The 18,461-nt window shown below is 32.5% G+C and overlaps 2 protein-coding genes across 3 annotated transcripts in view; both read right to left on the bottom strand.

The window, feature by feature from the left end:
* mdu (mitotic spindle positioning protein meduse) overlaps positions 1–5,568 on the bottom strand; it is an 8,973-nt gene extending 3,405 nt beyond the window's left edge. The window contains exons 1-2 of one of the 2 annotated variants that reach the window (XM_018452393.1): positions 4,850–5,568; positions 2,965–3,530 (exon numbers count right to left, since the gene is read on the bottom strand). In XM_018452393.1, the coding sequence (XP_018307895.1) occupies positions 2,965–3,174 (210 nt within the window). In that variant the 5' untranslated portion in view covers positions 3,175–3,530; positions 4,850–5,568. Of the gene's footprint in view, positions 1–2,964; positions 3,576–4,849 lie in introns of those variants that run through there. The other variant, XM_018452392.1, reaches the window with a different exon arrangement.
* Positions 5,569–11,395: 5,827 nt separating this feature from the next.
* LOC108725396 (uncharacterized) lies at positions 11,396–15,830 on the bottom strand. The gene is made up of 6 exons (XM_018452401.1): positions 15,683–15,830; positions 14,698–15,072; positions 14,074–14,453; positions 13,865–13,973; positions 13,257–13,698; positions 11,396–13,010 (listed from the first exon to the last, which is right to left on the bottom strand). The coding sequence occupies exons 1-6, from the start codon at positions 15,738–15,740 to the stop codon at positions 11,621–11,623; spliced, it is 2,754 nt and encodes a 917-aa protein (XP_018307903.1). The 5' UTR covers positions 15,741–15,830; the 3' UTR covers positions 11,396–11,620.
* Positions 15,831–18,461: the final 2,631 nt, after the last annotated feature.

The following is an 18,461-nucleotide window of genomic DNA, read 5'->3' as shown; positions in this document are numbered from 1 at the left end:
GGAATGCCGTTCACAGAAAACTGAGCGAGCACCGACGGAGGTAACGGCTTAACTGTAATCATCGTTTCCCTTCTAAAAGAAATGGGCCACGACTCTTCCTACCACTCTTTCGTCTCTCCTCTCGGCGTGCACCATCTTCGCTTCCTTCGAGAATGTCTGAGCGACCGACTTAAGGTCGATACAGTTCTCCCAATGTCGATTAACATTTGAATTGTCAAGTCATTCTCCTTCAAGTGTTACAAATTATAAAATGTAGACAATATAAGTACTTGGAGTTAAAATCAAAGAATTGATACTCATTATAAGTAGAATAATATTTAAGACTCACAGTAAGTCTAAAGGTGTAACTAAAACGTTAAAATACGGTCACATAAAGCTTCAATTAAATCAATTTTCAGGATTTTACTTCCCGTATCTTTATCATAATTAATAAATCATTATGTAAAGACAAAAATAATATACTTAAAATAGATTGCTGTCTTGACTTTGATTGTAATATATTCGTACAGTCATTCTGTCCTTTTTCAGAGAGGTCTATATTTTTATATCGTGCGTCAAACACGATTGTCTCATTCTGATCTTGAGCCTTGTATCATTCTGTATGAAGATCGCGTACAATATTACGTCAACTGAATCGAATTATAGTTGAAGTCAATCGGCTTCAGAAGGATCAGTTTCCAAGGTCTGTTATTATCGATGCTGATTTCAACTTGCGATATATCTAATAAATATGTGGGAAAAATTAAAATTGTAATACAATACATTAAAGGATCTATTCTGTAACTCTTAACGACTCTAAGGATATCGTTAAATTATGATTGCGCAGCTATTTTGCGGTATACAAAACCTGCGCAATGATAATGTAACGATATCGTTGCAGTTGTTAAAAGTCACAGAATAGGCCCCTAAGGCCCAGTTCCACAACTCACGGTTAACTCTTAACCGAGGTTCAACTTATTCACTGTTCCTTTCTAATTCTAGAATTAGAAAGGAACAGTGAATAAGTTGAACCTCGGTTAAGAGTTAACCGTGAGTTGTGGAACTGGGCCTAAGTAATATCAAACGTACTTTCTGGTAAGAATTCCATGCCATCAATTTGTTTAGCATTTAAGAACGATGCAGAACCGTGAACAAAAGTTTTCCACAAACATATGACAGGAATCGCGATATATGGCTTTACGAATTTATCGATTGTTTTAGCAAATGACAATATTACATATGCGAAATATGTTGTATTATCAGCCTAAATGTTACAGAGGAAACGATTATGAGTACGCATTTATTTGAATTTTTTAAATTTAGATAAAAAATTTTTATTATTTTTCCTCTTTATGTGTCGCACTAACGTAGTTTTTGCAATTAAAGCAAATTACTAAACGCCAAATTACTAAACGTTACGAAGAAGCTATAAAGTGAAAGATATGATATCAACATTGCGTAGACGACTCAATGAAAAATGTCATTGTAAACACAGTCGCAATGTCACGCGCAATAGTATGAGGTGGAATCAACTTTCGCTCAGCGAAATCCAAGTCTTTTCATATAACCAGATCTCTAATAACATTAATTCATATTCATCACGCGAATTAAATAATAAAATAATTATATCTTTCAAGTATTTTTTCAAGTTCCTTATTTTCTTAATCAATTATAGTATCTTTTTATCTCTATATGCTATTTTTATTTTATTAATCTTTCGAGAAAAAAAATAAAAAGGATGTGCAATGAAATCAAAGTATAATCGAGCAATTTTTGTTTTTTACCTTCAAACAAATACGAAAAGGGATCTCACTTCGGACTGAACGCGAAAAAAATGATATTGTATTAAAGTAAAAAAATAATCTAATTGAAAATTATCTTGTTTATTTAATAACTATTAATAAAACAAATAACATTTTATTAAAACAAGATGACGCATTTGTTTCATTAAAGATTTTCTGAAAATTAACAAGATTATTTTTAATCAGACTGCTGTCAGTTAATGCTATTAATCTTTTTCTGTAGATTCGCGTTTTACGGTATACAAAACTGTCGCAACTGTCAATTCACTCGCTGCTCAAACATTAAAGATAAATAAGACTGTCGTCACGCAGATTTATTCCGTTTAGCTACACTTTCCATATTTTTCTATTTCCTGATGTCTCGTCTAGCACGCATCTTCAACTTTCCTAGGTCCAAGTATACGCGTATTTCGATCGCTGCAAATTGCAGAAAGCGCAAGGAACACCTCGTGGGACAGGCAGATCGCTTAGATCGTTCCAATGAACGATCCCTCTACGAAAATATGTTCTAGCAAATTTTAGTCTTATTCTTTTTAGCTAAATTTTTTGCACAATTCATCTCTTTCCTCCTTTTCTCTCTGCACTGAAGAAAAAAGAGAAAAGATGAACCGTGCACAAGTTCAACTAATGCCCGTTTCTACCAATGTAGATTAATTTTAAACTCGGTTCAATTTATTCAGCTTTTTCTAACTCTAGAAAAAGGTAAAGAGTTGAACTGAGATTAAAATTAAATTACATTGGTAGGAACGGGCATAAAACAAACTTAACCCGGTTCCACTAAAATGTAAGATTAATTTTAATTTTGATTTAACTTATTGTTTATCTTTTTCTAATTCTAAGGCCCAGTTCCACCCAACTCACGGTTTCTTTCCAATTCTAAAATTGGAAAGAAACAATGAATAAGTTGAACCTCGGTTAAAAGTTAACCGTGAGTTGTGGAACTGGACCTAAGAATATAGAGAGAAAATTGAACTATAAGATTAAAATTAATTTTACATTGATGAGAAACCAGACCCTATAAATGTAACTGCTATATAACATATATATAAATATTTTACAGCTATATTACATAGTTATATTCGGTGTTGGTGGAGTCTCTATGGTGGAGTGTCTGCGAGCGATCGGCTTTCCGGAAATTCCTTTTTTACATTTACTTTTTAGTCGAAAAGAGGGAGAGACTCACCTCCATTCCGTACGTTTCCGCCGGCGAGGATTCGGGAATGCAACAGCAGGCCGGCAACGACGGCGGATCCGGACTGAACCTTTTATCGGGCTTCTCCACGGCAGATACGCGAGCGGTGCGTCGACCTCGAAACGGGGAACAATTTCGAGCGGCTTTATCTGATGGCGAGGTGCGCCGACGAGCAACGACGACGTCCTCGCTTATTATCATGCCTCGCGCAACTAATTACGTCACTTGTTCAATATTTACGCCGATGGCGCGTGTCCCGCGCGTACGTACTGGCGACGATAAGAACGTCGTGTCGCTTTCGGTTTTTCGGGACGGTTCTTCGTGCGCATGATATATTGCACGCCGGTAATGTTTGTTCCCGAAAGTTCTCCTTTCGACGAGCGTCGAACCGTGTCGTGAGGATGTCACCCGACGAACCACCGCTACTTACAGCCTTCCAGATGCAATCGAAGTCCACGCTACAGTTCAACTCCTGAGTACCGGATGTGTCTCCTGACGTCGTTCGAGCATTCATAGAGCTTCTTCTTGAACTTCTTCAATAGAGGGAGGTCTGGCTGCTAGTGATTACCAAGCGGAACACAAGTCATCAGGAAATGATTGCAAAATGATTACTAAAAGTCACTTTCAATCATTTACGATTCATTTTAACGTCATTTTGACGTTATGTACCTCGACTTCCCGTACAGCAAAAAATTTAGAGCAATATTGCTGGAACGTTTGCAATGTTACTGCAATATTGCTGGACTGGACGTTGCAATGATTGCGTTCAACATAAAGAGCGGCTTTGCAACTGTTGTAAAATTCTTTAATGCGATTGGTTTCTACATTTAGATTCGTGAGGAACTAAGGGGAAGAATCAATCATAATATTAAAAAATCTTATATCTCTAATCTTTATATCTCTAAGGAACACACTAACAAGGGAACCGTCGGAACCGTTCCTCCGATTTTAATAGATTTTGGATATGTTGTAGAGTATAAAAAAATATTAGACCCATATTTTTTTTTATCAACGTATCTTAAGGTTTAGGGGGTGAAAATTAATGAGTGGAGGTAGGAGAAAGTTAAAAAATTTGATATTAAAAAAAGTGAATACATCATTATATAGAGCACAAAATACCATAAAACTTTTGTATTAAATATTTTTTAATATATCGCATAGTTTCGCGCGAAGATATTTGCTAAAAACGATAAAATCCATTTTTTTCGAGGGGGTGTTTCATCCTCTAACCTTGAGATACGCTGATAAAAAAATATGGGTCTAATATTTTTTTATATTATACTTTACAACATATCCAAAGCCCATCAAAATCGGTGAGGGACAGTTCCAACGGTTCCTTTGTAAGTCAAGAGAAAGTTAAAATCACTACTTTGACATCATAAAAATCAAAATGGTGATTTTTTTTATTATAAAATTTGATTTTTTATTGATGTTAACAATAAAAATAGAATCATTTTGATTCTTTGTTGCCTTTTGTGTTTCTTGGATTTGAATAACAGTTGCAAAGTTGCTTTTTTTGCTGAACGCAGTCAACATCACTATAATGATCTGTACTGTATGAGTTGTTCTGTTTGGGTAGAGGCGTTATATTCGGTCTATCTATAGAGGAGCTAGCGTCCATAATGTTGACGCTTATCATACAGCACAAATAATTCCAATAATATTGCAGTAACGATGCAAATGTTGCGGTAATATTGCTGCAAGCTTCTGTGCTTTCCGTATCCTAAGGAACACACAAAAGTCAACAAAAAATCAAACTATTTTAATTCTTGACATCAATAAATAGTCAAACTTTGTAACTTAAAATCATCATTTTGAAGTCAAAATAAAATCGTTTGACTTGGTGTATTCCTTGGGATGGATTACATTAGAATACCTGAGAATACCTCTCGTCGAAGGTTGTACACGCGCGTAATCGTACTGGTATCACCAGCGGCGAACGCGAAGACCTCGATAACTCGCGAATAATGGGACGCACAGCGGGGCCGCGTTGTGCAAGTACGATCTCGCCGAAGTATCGCGAACGGTCTCTCCTGTTCCGTTCTGTTTTCGTGAGACCAGACTTAACGAGACAGCTGTATCTAATAATGCATTCGACGAGACTATCGCCGATGATTCTGCAAGACCGTTCTTGCGAGAGCGTCGCCAATTCCGTTCCCGGCGAACGCACGTTCTCTCGCGTGAATTAGATCGACGGGAGATTACACCGGCGCGGGCGGTACCTCCGATCGAGTCCTCGCCGTTCGCGATGGTTCGCGATACTGGTGAACTGGTCGGCTGCAGGTACAAACGCAGGTCGCCGAGCGCGCGGCGAACCACGGCGAACAGCGTCCGCGCCGTGAACGGCGCGAACGTCCTGTAACAGTAAATATATACGCCGAGCGAATCGCGCCCGGGCGATCGTCGGACGTCGCGATGTGCGACACGCATACCCCATTGTATCCTGATCCACGAGCGAGCGTTCGACTCGCCATTTTAATCGCCTCGCAACCTTGTTCCCCGCGGCGGAACGCAAACCGTTCTCCAAACAAGAAAAGCAACAGGACGGCATGCCGCGCCCGCGTAATTGTCGCCGGTCGCGCGCGCGTGTTGTCACCCGGCGGACACGAACCGGTCGCGAATGTTTGGCATTCGCGCGGCGATGAATCTGGGATGTTGTAAATATTTGTGTTGTTCCCGGTTTATATAGCTTAATGAAGCGATCTAATGAGTTTTTCGCCGCCTTATATCGTCGAGTAAAAACGAAGCGTGCTGTACTTGAAATATTTATGTGAATCTTTTTTTAATATTTCGATAAAATATTTCAGAAATATTTCGTAAACATCTGTAAAACGTTTTGAAATATTGTAGAAAAATGTAAAATATTTCTCAAAAATATATTTTAGAAACTTTGTACAAATTAATATTGTGAAAATAAGAATATTTCAAAAAGTCTGACTTCCTAGACATATTTATGTTTTAGAAATATTTCATGAAACATTTCTGAAATATTTAAAATCTTGCAATGAAATATTTTGAAAATATTTCGGAAATATTTCATGTTGTGTGGGACGTAACTTCAAGAATATTTTTGCTTATTGAGAAGGGCGAAATTTTATGAAAATAATTTCTTATAAGGAAAAATTTAAGATTATCAGAAGAAACAAAATAGAGTAATATAAGGATTAATGCGAAAAACGTATATGATCCATAGAATTAATTTTATTGTTACGTCGGAAATGTTTCAGGGAAACGTACAGGAAAAATTCTTTTTTTCCTTTTTAAAAATGTTGCAGCACAAATTGCAAAGATTCAATGGAATATTATATTAATGTTAGGGAATCTTATATTTGAGAGAAAATAAAAAAGTTTTTAAAACATTTCAAGTATATTAGACATTTAATTAAAATCGCGGCGCGTAATAGGATGTAACATTTTCAAAATATCCTTCCCTTCACAGATTATTCCTATTGGAAAAATATTGTATCGAAATGAATAGGATAGCAGCAGATAGCAGTTAGATGACGTTATAAGATTTTGTTCTTCTTTTGTTGAATTCTTTTGTCTGATTCGCTTTTATTCTTTCACTCGCCTTCAATTGTTTTTTGGGTTTGCCGTTTGCGTTGTCGACTAATTCCGAGCGAAAGATTCTGGAAAGTTTCACAAGAGAAAGCCACAATTCTCCAAAACGATATTAAGTACCGTAATCTGGATCGAGACGACATATCGAGGGGATACGTATTTTACAAGTATGTCATATTAAGGTAAATGTACCAATCAGTGGACATAATCCAATTTTTGAACGAAATGACAAAAATGTTAAACATTAACCTTTTTTAATGATATGTATAACTCTAAATAAATTCGTTATTAAATTTTTATAAACAATATTATTTAAAAGCATACATATTATTAAAAGCTTAATATTTAATATTTAAAATTTTATATAACTTCCAATAATTGGATCATGTCCATTAATTACATGTACATTACTTTATTTTTTCATTAACTACATGTACATTTACTTTATCTTTTCAATATTGTGTCATATTTGATTTCTACAAAGCAATTAAGAACCTCGCGTTCGTAAAAAGAATTTGCATTCATAAGAAACTTTAATATATGTTACTTGCACGCTAACTCCTGATTTTATTTAAACTATGTAGCGGGTAATCAGAATGATTCATGCGGAATATTTTTAGAAATTTATTCGTAAGTACAAAATATACGTAGAAAAATACATTATGTAAGCAAAGTTATTGTTCTTTACATAGTCGATAACTTACGACGCGAATATTATAGGCTCGCGGTTTCAAAGCGCTATTACTATATTATACTAATTCTGATACGAAACTGTACAACACGAAACCTCTGCGAGAACGAACATTCTTGAGTAATTTGCCTTACATGTTTCTCCTTTCCGTATAAATTTCTATAATTTATATTTTTGTAAAATTTCTACAAATCATATTTTTGTAATCAAAACTGATTATAATTAATGTACATAATTTTATAGAGGATTATATAAAGATTATATTTTTAATGAATATGAAATCGTAACTGATAAATATTTTAATGATATTAGCTATCGTATTTTTATATTATTTCTCGCTATTATCTTATTTCTATCAAAAAGGCACCCTTTACATTATAGCAATAATATTTCAGATATAATTTACATGGATATTATCTACCTTGTTAATTAGTATCTTAACTATTGTAATTATATTCGTCAAATTCATTATTTTGTAGACGATATTAAAAATTACCTGGCTATATAATATGTATAAATGCATTATATGTTAATTGATATGTTCATCAAAGAATTGAACTTGTGAATTATTGACAGTGTGAGAAATTGTGAAATAGTATTGGATAAGGGCATGTAACTTAATATGATGTTAACTAATAACTTCTTTTAGCGCCGAAACAGTACCATGTCTTCTGATGTTACAGACTTTAAATGGATTTTCTCATAGCTTACATAATTTCGATTTTTTTTACATAAGAAATCACTTCAAATATTCATTATTCTTACCACATTCTGTAATATAATGTATATACATTAATCACATATTGGTACATCTGATTGTACAATGATTTCTATTCTTTTGTGTAAAAAGTATTGTAAATTGATTTGAATCGATCACTTGTACGGGGGTAGTTCGAAAAGTTCTCGGCCTGACACAGAAATAACGCCACAAATATCAAACTGCTATAATTTTAGACAAGTTTGATCCTTCACAGTACTACTGTTAAAATTTCAGATAGATGCGTTCATTAGTTTCTTTGTTTTAATCGTGTAGTGCTGGGTTTCAGATTCCCACTCGAGCGTCACTCAGATATCACTCTATCCTTGTTGTTTACCGAACGTTAAACAAGAATAACATGATACCCGTGGAGCATCTGGGTGGGAATCCGAATACGCCCTAAAGCAACCAACGTTTGGTTCCATCATGGCAATATATTCGCTTAAATTTCTTCAATTACAGAAACGTGAGGTGCATTGTCATGAAAAAAATCAAAAGTTGGCTGCTTTACATGACCGAAATAAAAAAAACTAATGAACACATCTGTCCGAAATTATAACAGTAATCCTGTAAAGGATCAAACTTGTTTAAAATTGTAGCAATTTGATATATATAGCGTTATTTCTGTGTCAGAACGAGAACTTTTTGAACTACCCTCGTATTATCTATGTCGAGAAAGTTCCGAGTTTTAATATATTGCACATAAACTAACAATATTTAGTCAAATTTTGCAAAATTTTGATTTTAAGAATTTTGTTATTAATTACGGTAAAGCTAGTATACATGGTGCTGTGTGTGTATAACAATCCCAAATATAATTTTGTGGTTACAGAATAAAGTCTATCTATGGAGCAGGTCTAAGAGAAAAAACTACTCAAATTTCTTGGCCAATTACTTGAAGCTTGGACGTAATACCTGCACCTAAAACTACAGAGATTGATTCTTTGTAAGTATGAGAGTTTTTACAAATTTGTTCATAATAAACTTTAGTATAAGAACTAAAGGGTCTCAAATTTATAATCTAAGTGAATAAAATTTCCAGGCTAAAGCATCTTTTTTAAAGGTTGCGAACTCATATTTGACTATAGCATAACTGAACCAGAACTCGATTTAATGTGATTAGAAGATATTTTGTTCAAGGAAAATTAATAGATCCTTAACTTGAGTTAAAGATGTCGCTAAAAGAGATAAAGGAGAAAGTTGAAGCCTCATCAGAGCTTGCAAATACAAGAGAATCAGTGACGACTGATCTATCACTTGATGATCAATTAAAAAAGCTCTTTGATCCTGATTGGACAAAAGAAGATTGGGAATGGATAACCGGAATGGCGCAAGCCATGGCTTATTGTAAGAATCCTAAAGCTAGTAATTCACAAAGACGTAATGTTTGGAAAAAAAAAACAAAAACTGAAGCTGAGCCGAAGGATCATAAACACTGTTAGATTTTAAGTTACTGTGTTGTGAAAGTATGCACTTCTCTTTTAATTAATTAACAATATTAAAAAAATGTTTCTTTGTTAGCAAAGTTAAAATACCACTATTGTAAATTCTTTATCCATGCTTTGACTATGTCTGCTTTATTCACGTTGTTAGTTAAGCCGCAACATAATATCTGGTTAGCTACGTTTTATTTTTCTAAGGACATCGAATATGTACTTCTAATTAGATTGCAATTGAATCTCGGAACTTCTCGGATATATAGATTTTATACAAATAAATAGAATAAATTTTACACTATTTAGCATAAAAATTATATATTATTCAACATAAAAAAACATGTAGAAACTCATAAATTAGATAGAAAATATGGTTTATAACTTAATGTATAGATTATCAGTTATTAACAATATGTGAATTTTCGAATACCTTATTTGAAATATAATAATTATAATTTAATAATTTATTGCGATATCTTGATTCTTTTAGAAAAAAATGTATTGCTGAAAAAGATGTTATCAAAAAGAAATGCGCGAAGCTACATTTAAAATACGTTACGCATAATTCATACGGAGCAATTTATAGGTCTGTTTTTTATTCCTGAATTGGTGTATACGGTGCAATATGTTGAAATGAAACAAACGTATATTTATTTCACTTCAACTTGTTGCACCGTGTGCATCAGTTCAGAGAGTGTAGGAATAAAAAAAGATCCAAATTGAAAGTGAATGATTCAATGTAAACAATTGAACTTTGTTCTCAAATCGCATTATATAACATTTTATAAATATCTATAATTTTTGTTCATTCAGCTAATATAATATATAATTGTTAAAAAAATTATAAATGTGTTATTATTTTAAGGGCCTGCACACAATAGAACAAATATTAGGGAACAGGAATAAATATTAAGATTTCAACCTATTAAAAACCGTGTATTCTGTGTAACTGATATCTGATAGGTTAAAATCTTAATATTTATTCCTATTCCTAATATTTCCTCCATTGTGCGCAGAACCTAAGCAATCTGTATGTAAAGATATACTCTAAAATAATAATCCAAGATAGCAGAGATAAACATAAAAAGCTTCAATAGAATTATTATAAAAATAAATTATGAAATATGTGTGTGTAATAGTACACATTTACGACAATCTTAAAAAAAAAAAAAAAAATAGAAAATTTTATATGAAATTATATTGAGATTAAATAACTATAACATGTAGCGTACTTTCTTATATTTAGCACTACCATATTTTCATATTTTTTTCATGCTAATAAATACAGTTAATAGAACCGTATCTAGTAAAAGTAATACGTGTGAAACTAGATTTATTTTCTGTACATGTCAAGAGTGAAATTAAAGAATGCAAAATTTAATTTTGAATACTAATTTGGTATTAAACTTGAAAATTAATAAATGCAGATAATTATTGCAATCAATACAAGCTGATAATGAGGTAAACGTCCTAGTGATCGAGCATATACCTACGTTTGAATACACCAAATTTATTATTATTAATCTCAAATGCTTTTTTTATTACATTATAATTTAATTGTATTTAATGATAAAATTATATATAATTATATTTATAATAATCCAATATTTATAATTATATATAATTATAGTATTATATTTAAAAAAAAACATTTGAGATTAATAATATAAAGAAATATATAAAGTTTTACGTAATGTGTCCCGACATAGATACATACATGTCTGGTCACTGGAACGTTTACCTTAACATGTTTAAAAAAGTTATAAAAAATTAATTTCTTACATTATATAACAAATAAATGCCAACGATATTAATGTCCAATACTTACAATAATAATACCATCCATAATTATTATCAAATCGACAAGAATAGTTTCATTAGTCCGTTAACATCTTTTCCTTAAGTAATATTATAAAGATATAAACTATATACCTTTAATTAATTATATCTCGTAATAAAAATGAGAAACACGATTACATCTATTTGGTTTTGTTTTCTAGATATTTAAGCAAGAATATGCAGCGTTATATTGTGTTATTCCTTCTTTCTAGGATTATTTTGTTACAACAATTATTGCATATGTACGATCGACTGTATCTATTAGCGCATTGTTATGTTACAAAATATATTTTGAACGTGATCAACATTAAACTTTACATATCTTATTTATACAAATATTACTTTTACTTTGCATACATCAATCTATCTCTTTAGAGCTTTGACAATAATACTATTTTTGTCAATTTGAAAAATGCTGTTCTTGCAGATATCACTAGATAAAATTAAAATCGTGTTTTGTTTCTCAGATTGCTTTATAATTGTTTGTATATCCTCATTTATGATATATATCGATCGGTGATTGTCCACTTTCGCTTGCAATCCATGATCGCGACACAACTTGATTTGATGTAGCGGTATAGTTACGTATTTATTCTGAGCAATTAATGTACTTAACTGTTCGGAACGGATGTATAAATACTGATGACTTTGTCGTTGATCGGTTCCTTGATTTGCTTCACTACTCTCTTTTGAAGAAACATTTAAGATTTCTACCACATCAGTCGCAACAGATTGAGTTATACATTCGTTTTCTTGCAATACGTTATTTTGATTTTCTAGAATAATCTCTTCACTAGCTTCATTGGATGCTTGCAAAATATTAATATTTTCATATACAACTTGTGCACAGAAGATATTATTTCCTAGATGTTCTTTATTTTCAATATCAAAATTTGCACATTTAGTAGGATTTTCATTCGTGACATCATTCTGTATAATGGCATCATATTTTTGATCATTTTCATTGAAACTTGTAGCTTCTGTTTGCGCTATTTTTAAATTTGTTGTGTTTTTGTCTTGTATATCACTATTGAATATTTTCTTATGATAATCGTGCGTTTCTTGCAACACTTGCAAGTTGCTTTTACCTTGTTCTTCTGGAAAATCTGTATTTACTTCATGCTGTATTGCTTCTTCATCTTTTTGTATTTCTTCTTTTGATGTTTCACTTTTAGAATTGACTTTACATTTTATTTCATTGCTACACTCATAATCCTGATCCTCGATATTATGACAAACATCATGATTCTCTTCATTATCAGTTACTCTTAAATTATCGTAAAAAGGATTTTTTAATTGCAGCAGGCCATCCTCTATATTATCGATACATTCCACATTGACATTGCTATTCTCTCTATCAGGGTATTTACAATCTATAGCTATTTCAGTCTCAATACCATCAGTCTTATTCAATTGAGATTCCGAGCAAATCTCAAAACTCCCAAATTTATCAATTTGTATTATATCGTTTGTTTCCCAGTTTCTATTATTATCAATACCATCTTTTAGAACATACTCTTCTGTTGTATCTGTAGTAACTTGCGTTTCGTCATGGTTTTCAAATCTCACGATTGCATTGGATGCAATGTTATCAATATTTATTGTAGCTTCTGGAGAGTCATCTTTCCTTTTTCGATTAATTCGAACGTTTTGACAGTCTTCTTCTGGAGGATGCAAAACTTCACCAAACGTGGTAAGGATTTTATTATGTCGTGTTTTTAAATGACGTTTATAAGTATTTCTGGTTTTAAACCTAACATAAAAAGCAAAATATTAATATTATATGATCAAAATTATTAATATCAATTAATTCTCTCTTTTTTTAGATCAGAAAGACAAAGAATTTTGTTGAATTTAAATTTACTAATTTATGTGTGATTTAATTTTACTTGAACTTATTGATAAAAATGAAATGTCAATATCTGTATATAATATATTACTATCTATATATATATTTATATATTATAAATATATTTCAGAATTATATAATTTTACTAACCGTTGTCCACAATCATCACATCCAAACGGTGCTTCTCCAGTATGCCTACGTTGATGTTCTCTAAAATGAGATGGGTGCCTAAACTTTTTTCCGCAATCCGTACATGTAAAACGAGTCTGATTTTGATGAATCAACGTATGATATTTCAAACTATGCCTTCTCGTAAAAACAGCTTTACATATCCGACACTCATACGGTTTTATTCCAGCATGACTTCGATAATGAGACACTAAAGTTGTAGGCGCTGTGAAACTACGAGGGGGATCGCAAATGCGACATTGAAGATTGTTCCCTGTAGGATTACCCTTCTTCTTAATACGATCTATATATGCTAGTGCCATTTCCCTTTCTTCTTTGCTAGTGCCAATAAACTTTGCTTTTCCTTTAGGCTTGGTAGTTGTACACATCTCTGTGTTTGATTCCGTGCTGATTTGAGTTTTATCTGATCATATGTGACATGTGTGATTTTATACATATATATAAATATAATACTTAGAAATTTATACATGTTACATAATTTTATTTTAACATAATATTCATCTCTATAATATTAATTATAATATTGTATTTTTTATTTTATAAATTATGGATGAAATTATGGAACATACCTGGCGAACAAGCAATATTAGAATCTTGACAATTTTCAGCTAATTTCTGGTGGATGTGAGAATACTCTTTCATATGTACACTATCAGTACCAACAACCATCAATACAATCTGAAAAAATGTAAATATTTGTAAAATTTAGTACATATATCAATGTAATGTTTAAATATTTCTCACAATTACATAGTTTTATAAATTGTTTATTACTAACATTTTCTTCTCCTGATGCATTATCAGGGATATTATTGAGAGACGTTTCTTTTCTATTAGGCGTCGTATCATCTAATCGTTCAGAATAACTATGATCGCCAAGAACTTTACTGTCTATTTGCGAAGGATTCTTTAATTCAGTGTCATACACTTCCTTATTTTCCGATTTCTGGAAACATTTCTGCTTCTCATTTTCTTTAATATTAATATCGTTCAAAAATATTTTACGTAAACAATTGGTGGGCTTTTCCAATATCACATCTTTATTCTCCTTATTTAACGTTTCTTGCGGTTTTTTTATCTGCTGCATCCGACTTTTCTTATTTTGTAAATTAGTTTTGAGATTCTTATGATTTATACTTTTCGCTGTAAATGTATCACCTATAATAACATAAAAACAAGTCTTTTAATACATAAATACAATATAAATTTATTGCACATAAGTCTTTCCAGGATATTTCCAGGATGAGCATTTATATGTCATTTATATATTATCGTGAATTTAAAATTTAAGATAAATAATATTAAACAATCATAAACAAATTTCATCAGAATTTCTTTTATGTAATATTAATGACAAGTTGATGATAATACAAAGAGATAATAGTAATTGATTAATACATACAAGTCTCTTTATCAGCTTTTAGCTGTTCTAAATGCTTCTCTAGGTGAATTTTTATGCACCCTCTCGCCTTTTCTTCACTAGCAAAACTAGTATATTTCTCATGGCAACCAGGGACTAATGCACAAGTGTAAGAATATTGTCTTTTGAGCTCATCGCTTGTAAAAACGGCAAATTGCTTAACAAGATGTGAAACAGGCATAGATGCAAGTTGAGATACGGTAAAACACGATTCTTTCCGTTTCATACTCGCAGTTTTAGGTTTGAATTGCAACGTCAGCATCGAGTTAATATGTTTCTTTTCTGAGTGCAGTGTTTGAGATGCAACTTCAGCAAGTACTTCCAACAATGCTGATGGACTGTCCCTTCCTACGGTACCTATAACAATTTTTATAATTATTATTCTCAAATATATCTATATATTTATCATTAAACATATAATATTGAATTTCTACTAAAAAGTTAAATTTTCTAAAAAAAAAACTTGTGACAAATCTTCAGAAAATTTTTATAAACTATCATAAAATATTCATGATAGATAAATAAAATTACACTATTTTTTGCAATAACAGATTTTACTTTATATATTTTGTATCAAAGGAAAGGAATATATCAAATAAGTACATAAATTTGCCACATGATACAACACGTACTATCAACAAGAAGTTCTTTGCGTCATCAGTAATCAAAATAGTTATAAAAACACACCTAAAAAAATGCATATTTCAATTATAAAACACTAAAATCTGTGCAATAATCATGTCCGCGGATAACATCTATCTGAAATGAAGCAGCGTCGCTGGACCGCATTTACATACGCAGAGGAAAAATTGTTTTCGTGCAATAGCAGACGCCATAAAGACGCCCAGCAGACGGTTTTTCAGTTTACTATCTATGGATGAATCGCGTACGCGCGTTTTTCCCGATTAGCACACGCGCGCGCGGATGTAATTCGGCGAAATATCGCAGAGACGAAGCGCAAACGTACCGGGATTGTCTCCGTTGTACAAATTTGACACATGCTGTGGATTTCTTTTGGTGTTCATGATGGCATTCACGTTCACGGCGTGTCTACATTCCTCGATTCCTCGTTCGCGAACAACAGGTTCTCCGTTTGTTGGCCAATCCCTCCCCCTTATGTCAATCGTCGACAACTGCTGCCAACGAGGGAAATCGAGAACTATCTAGAACACGGACTGCAGGTAAATACACGAGACTGTTTGAGGCTCAATTCCCTAGTCGTATCGATAAAAAAGTCTGTTCGTGTTGCTTGCACTTTATGCATTCAAAATCTTTGCTCTGATTTTCCTATTTTTTTCTTTCTTTGTCTATTTTCATGTTTTTCGTTTTTAATTTTACTATTTTTATTTTTATCTATTATATATTTTTATTTATCTGTTATATATTTAATTTATTTTTCTTTTTTCTTCATTTCTGTTTATAACATTTTATGTTATATATAATTGTAATAAGTGTAATAAAAAATAAACTGCATGCTTTCTTTCTTTTTTTCTGTTTATCTCGCGACGTCTGAATTTATCTTGTGTTAAGTGCAACGTTTTTAAAAATTTCAAGCAACACGAATAAATCTATTTACAATAAAATATATTAATTAATAATATCTTTTTGAATGTAGAAATAAGATATAAACATGTCTCTAATTTATTATACGTTTATATAGTTGGATTTAAAAGTAAGAACCAATTACATTTAAAATTAAGCAATTATATGTCCTAGGTAATTATCACATTTTTATGGACAGGTAAAACTACTTATTTAATAGATAGAAAAGTCTCAAATTATATAATTAATGAATTAAATATAAACTACCCAGACAACAAAAAGTGTCTAAAATCGGGTCATATAAGACTTTTTTTTGCGTCTAAAAGACGACTTAAAGATGTCTTATGTCACAATTTTAGACTTTGTGTTGTTTGGGTAATAAATAATAATTAATATCGTATTTGTTGCCGCGATTAATTACATATATCTTAATAGTTCTTAAAATTATAAGTGCGTCATCTCATATAAAATTTTTAATCAATAGCAACAAATTGCTGCGTATGAAAAGTCAGCTTTAGATCCTGACAATACAACAGATTGTTTTTTTCTTCTTTTGCAGTCTATAATTTTTTTGATAAAAAATACAATATATTATTCAAATGAAAGACACAACCCAGACAGCACAGAATATTTATGAAAATATTTATTAATATTCATTTTTTTTAAATGTTATATACATATTTCATACATATTTTATATAAAGCTTTATTCGAAATATTATTAAAATATTGACCAAATATTTTATGTATTGTAATATTTACAATAAATATAAATCAATATTTCTAAAAAGTATTTTTTACTTGGATTATAATTTATCATTAAGTATTTTCATAGCATTTACTATACATTTACAATAAATATTTCATATTATTTATAATAAATGTTTATGATCTGTGCAAAAGACCACAAAAATATATTTAAAAAATATTTAAAATAAATCATAAATATTTATAAACATTTTGTAAATATTTTATAAATATTGTGTGCTGTCTGGGAAATGTAAAGCGAGGAAATAGAACACTACGTGCTTGAACGTCGCAAACAACAAAGCACCGAGAAGTCAACAATTCTAAGCGGAAATGTACACCGCCGCGAGATATCGTAGAACGTTGTAAAGAATGTAAAGGATATTACGTGTAGGCGGTACGTAGGTATAGAAAATTAACAAACTTCAAGTACGTGTTTTAAGCAATCAACTGTGAAAGAACGTATACAGGATATTTTTTAAAAGAAAGATACACACACACACACACATTTTTAAAAATTATATTTATTATATATTTTAAAATCGGGAGCGTCTCGTTTTCTTTAAAATTAAAAAATTTTTTCTAATCCTTTACATTATTTATGTTATTAATTAACTATATGGAAATTATGGAATTTATAATTATACTAATTTATTACTTGCTAGATATTCCAATTTGATTTTTATTTTGTGATTTCAACCTTTGCAGGTCCTATATATATAATAATATTTGCGTATATCACAGAAAATATAATATCGCTGTATCCTGAATCTATACATCTTCTCGACGCGAGACCTAAAATGATTGAACGAAAGTATATCGCGGCGAATCCATAGCATTCTTAATAACGTCGATGCGGAGAGGGGAGGTTCGCCGGCGCGATCGTATACGCGGGGGTGCGCACCCCCAGGGTACGCGAGCGGGAGGAAGGCAGCGAGAGGAAAGGAAAACCGCGCGTGCACCATCGACGAATGCACCGGCGCGACGCGGCGACGGCGGGCGCATCGCGGGTGTTCGAGGGGGTGGATCTGCCGCATAGCGTGCGGATATAGAGTGCTCCAGAGAAACTCGGTAACTCGGTCGCGTAACGCGCGTCAGTCAGTTGCTATGCGTCCGGGTGAGGTGGCGAACGACGCGGCGCGCGACCCGAGAAAGGATCACCGTCCCTGAAGGGAACGGAGATCGAGTCTCGCGCTCTCATCCCGGCCGGGAAGCGGCGACGACGGAAATAACAACGACTGTTATTACGACGACGACGACGACGACGACGAGGACGAGAGGCGAACGCGTATATTCACGCACTGTCCGATCCTTTCCCCGGCGACGACGGCGACGACGACTGGAGCACCCTCCATGCGACGGTCGCGGGCGTCGCGGCACGATTAGATCCACGAGCACATGGTCCGGCGATCGCGATGACCATGATCGCGAATCAAGCTGCGTTGATCATCGGCCTCG

This window comes from Mycetomoellerius zeteki, unplaced genomic scaffold (assembly GCF_001594055.1).
Source record: "Mycetomoellerius zeteki isolate Tzet28-1 unplaced genomic scaffold, Tzet1.0 scaffold345, whole genome shotgun sequence".
Taxonomy (NCBI): domain Eukaryota; kingdom Metazoa; phylum Arthropoda; class Insecta; order Hymenoptera; family Formicidae; genus Mycetomoellerius; species Mycetomoellerius zeteki.
This window is presented reverse-complemented; position numbering and strand designations above follow the sequence as displayed.

What these genes read in the sequence shown, in the direction of transcription:
- LOC108725396 (XM_018452401.1), bottom strand. Translation starts at nt 15,740, where the DNA reads ATGAACACCAAAAGAAATCCACAGCATGTGTCAAATTTGTACAACGGA. An exon ending in AAAAGCTGATAAAGAGACTT is followed by an intron (nt 14,454 to 14,697) that starts GTATGTATTAAT and finishes ATGTTATTATAG; the next exon opens with GTGATACATTTACAGCGAAA. An exon ending in TGTGATGATTGTGGACAACG is followed by an intron (nt 13,011 to 13,256) that starts GTTAGTAAAATT and finishes TTTTTATGTTAG; the next exon opens with GTTTAAAACCAGAAATACTT.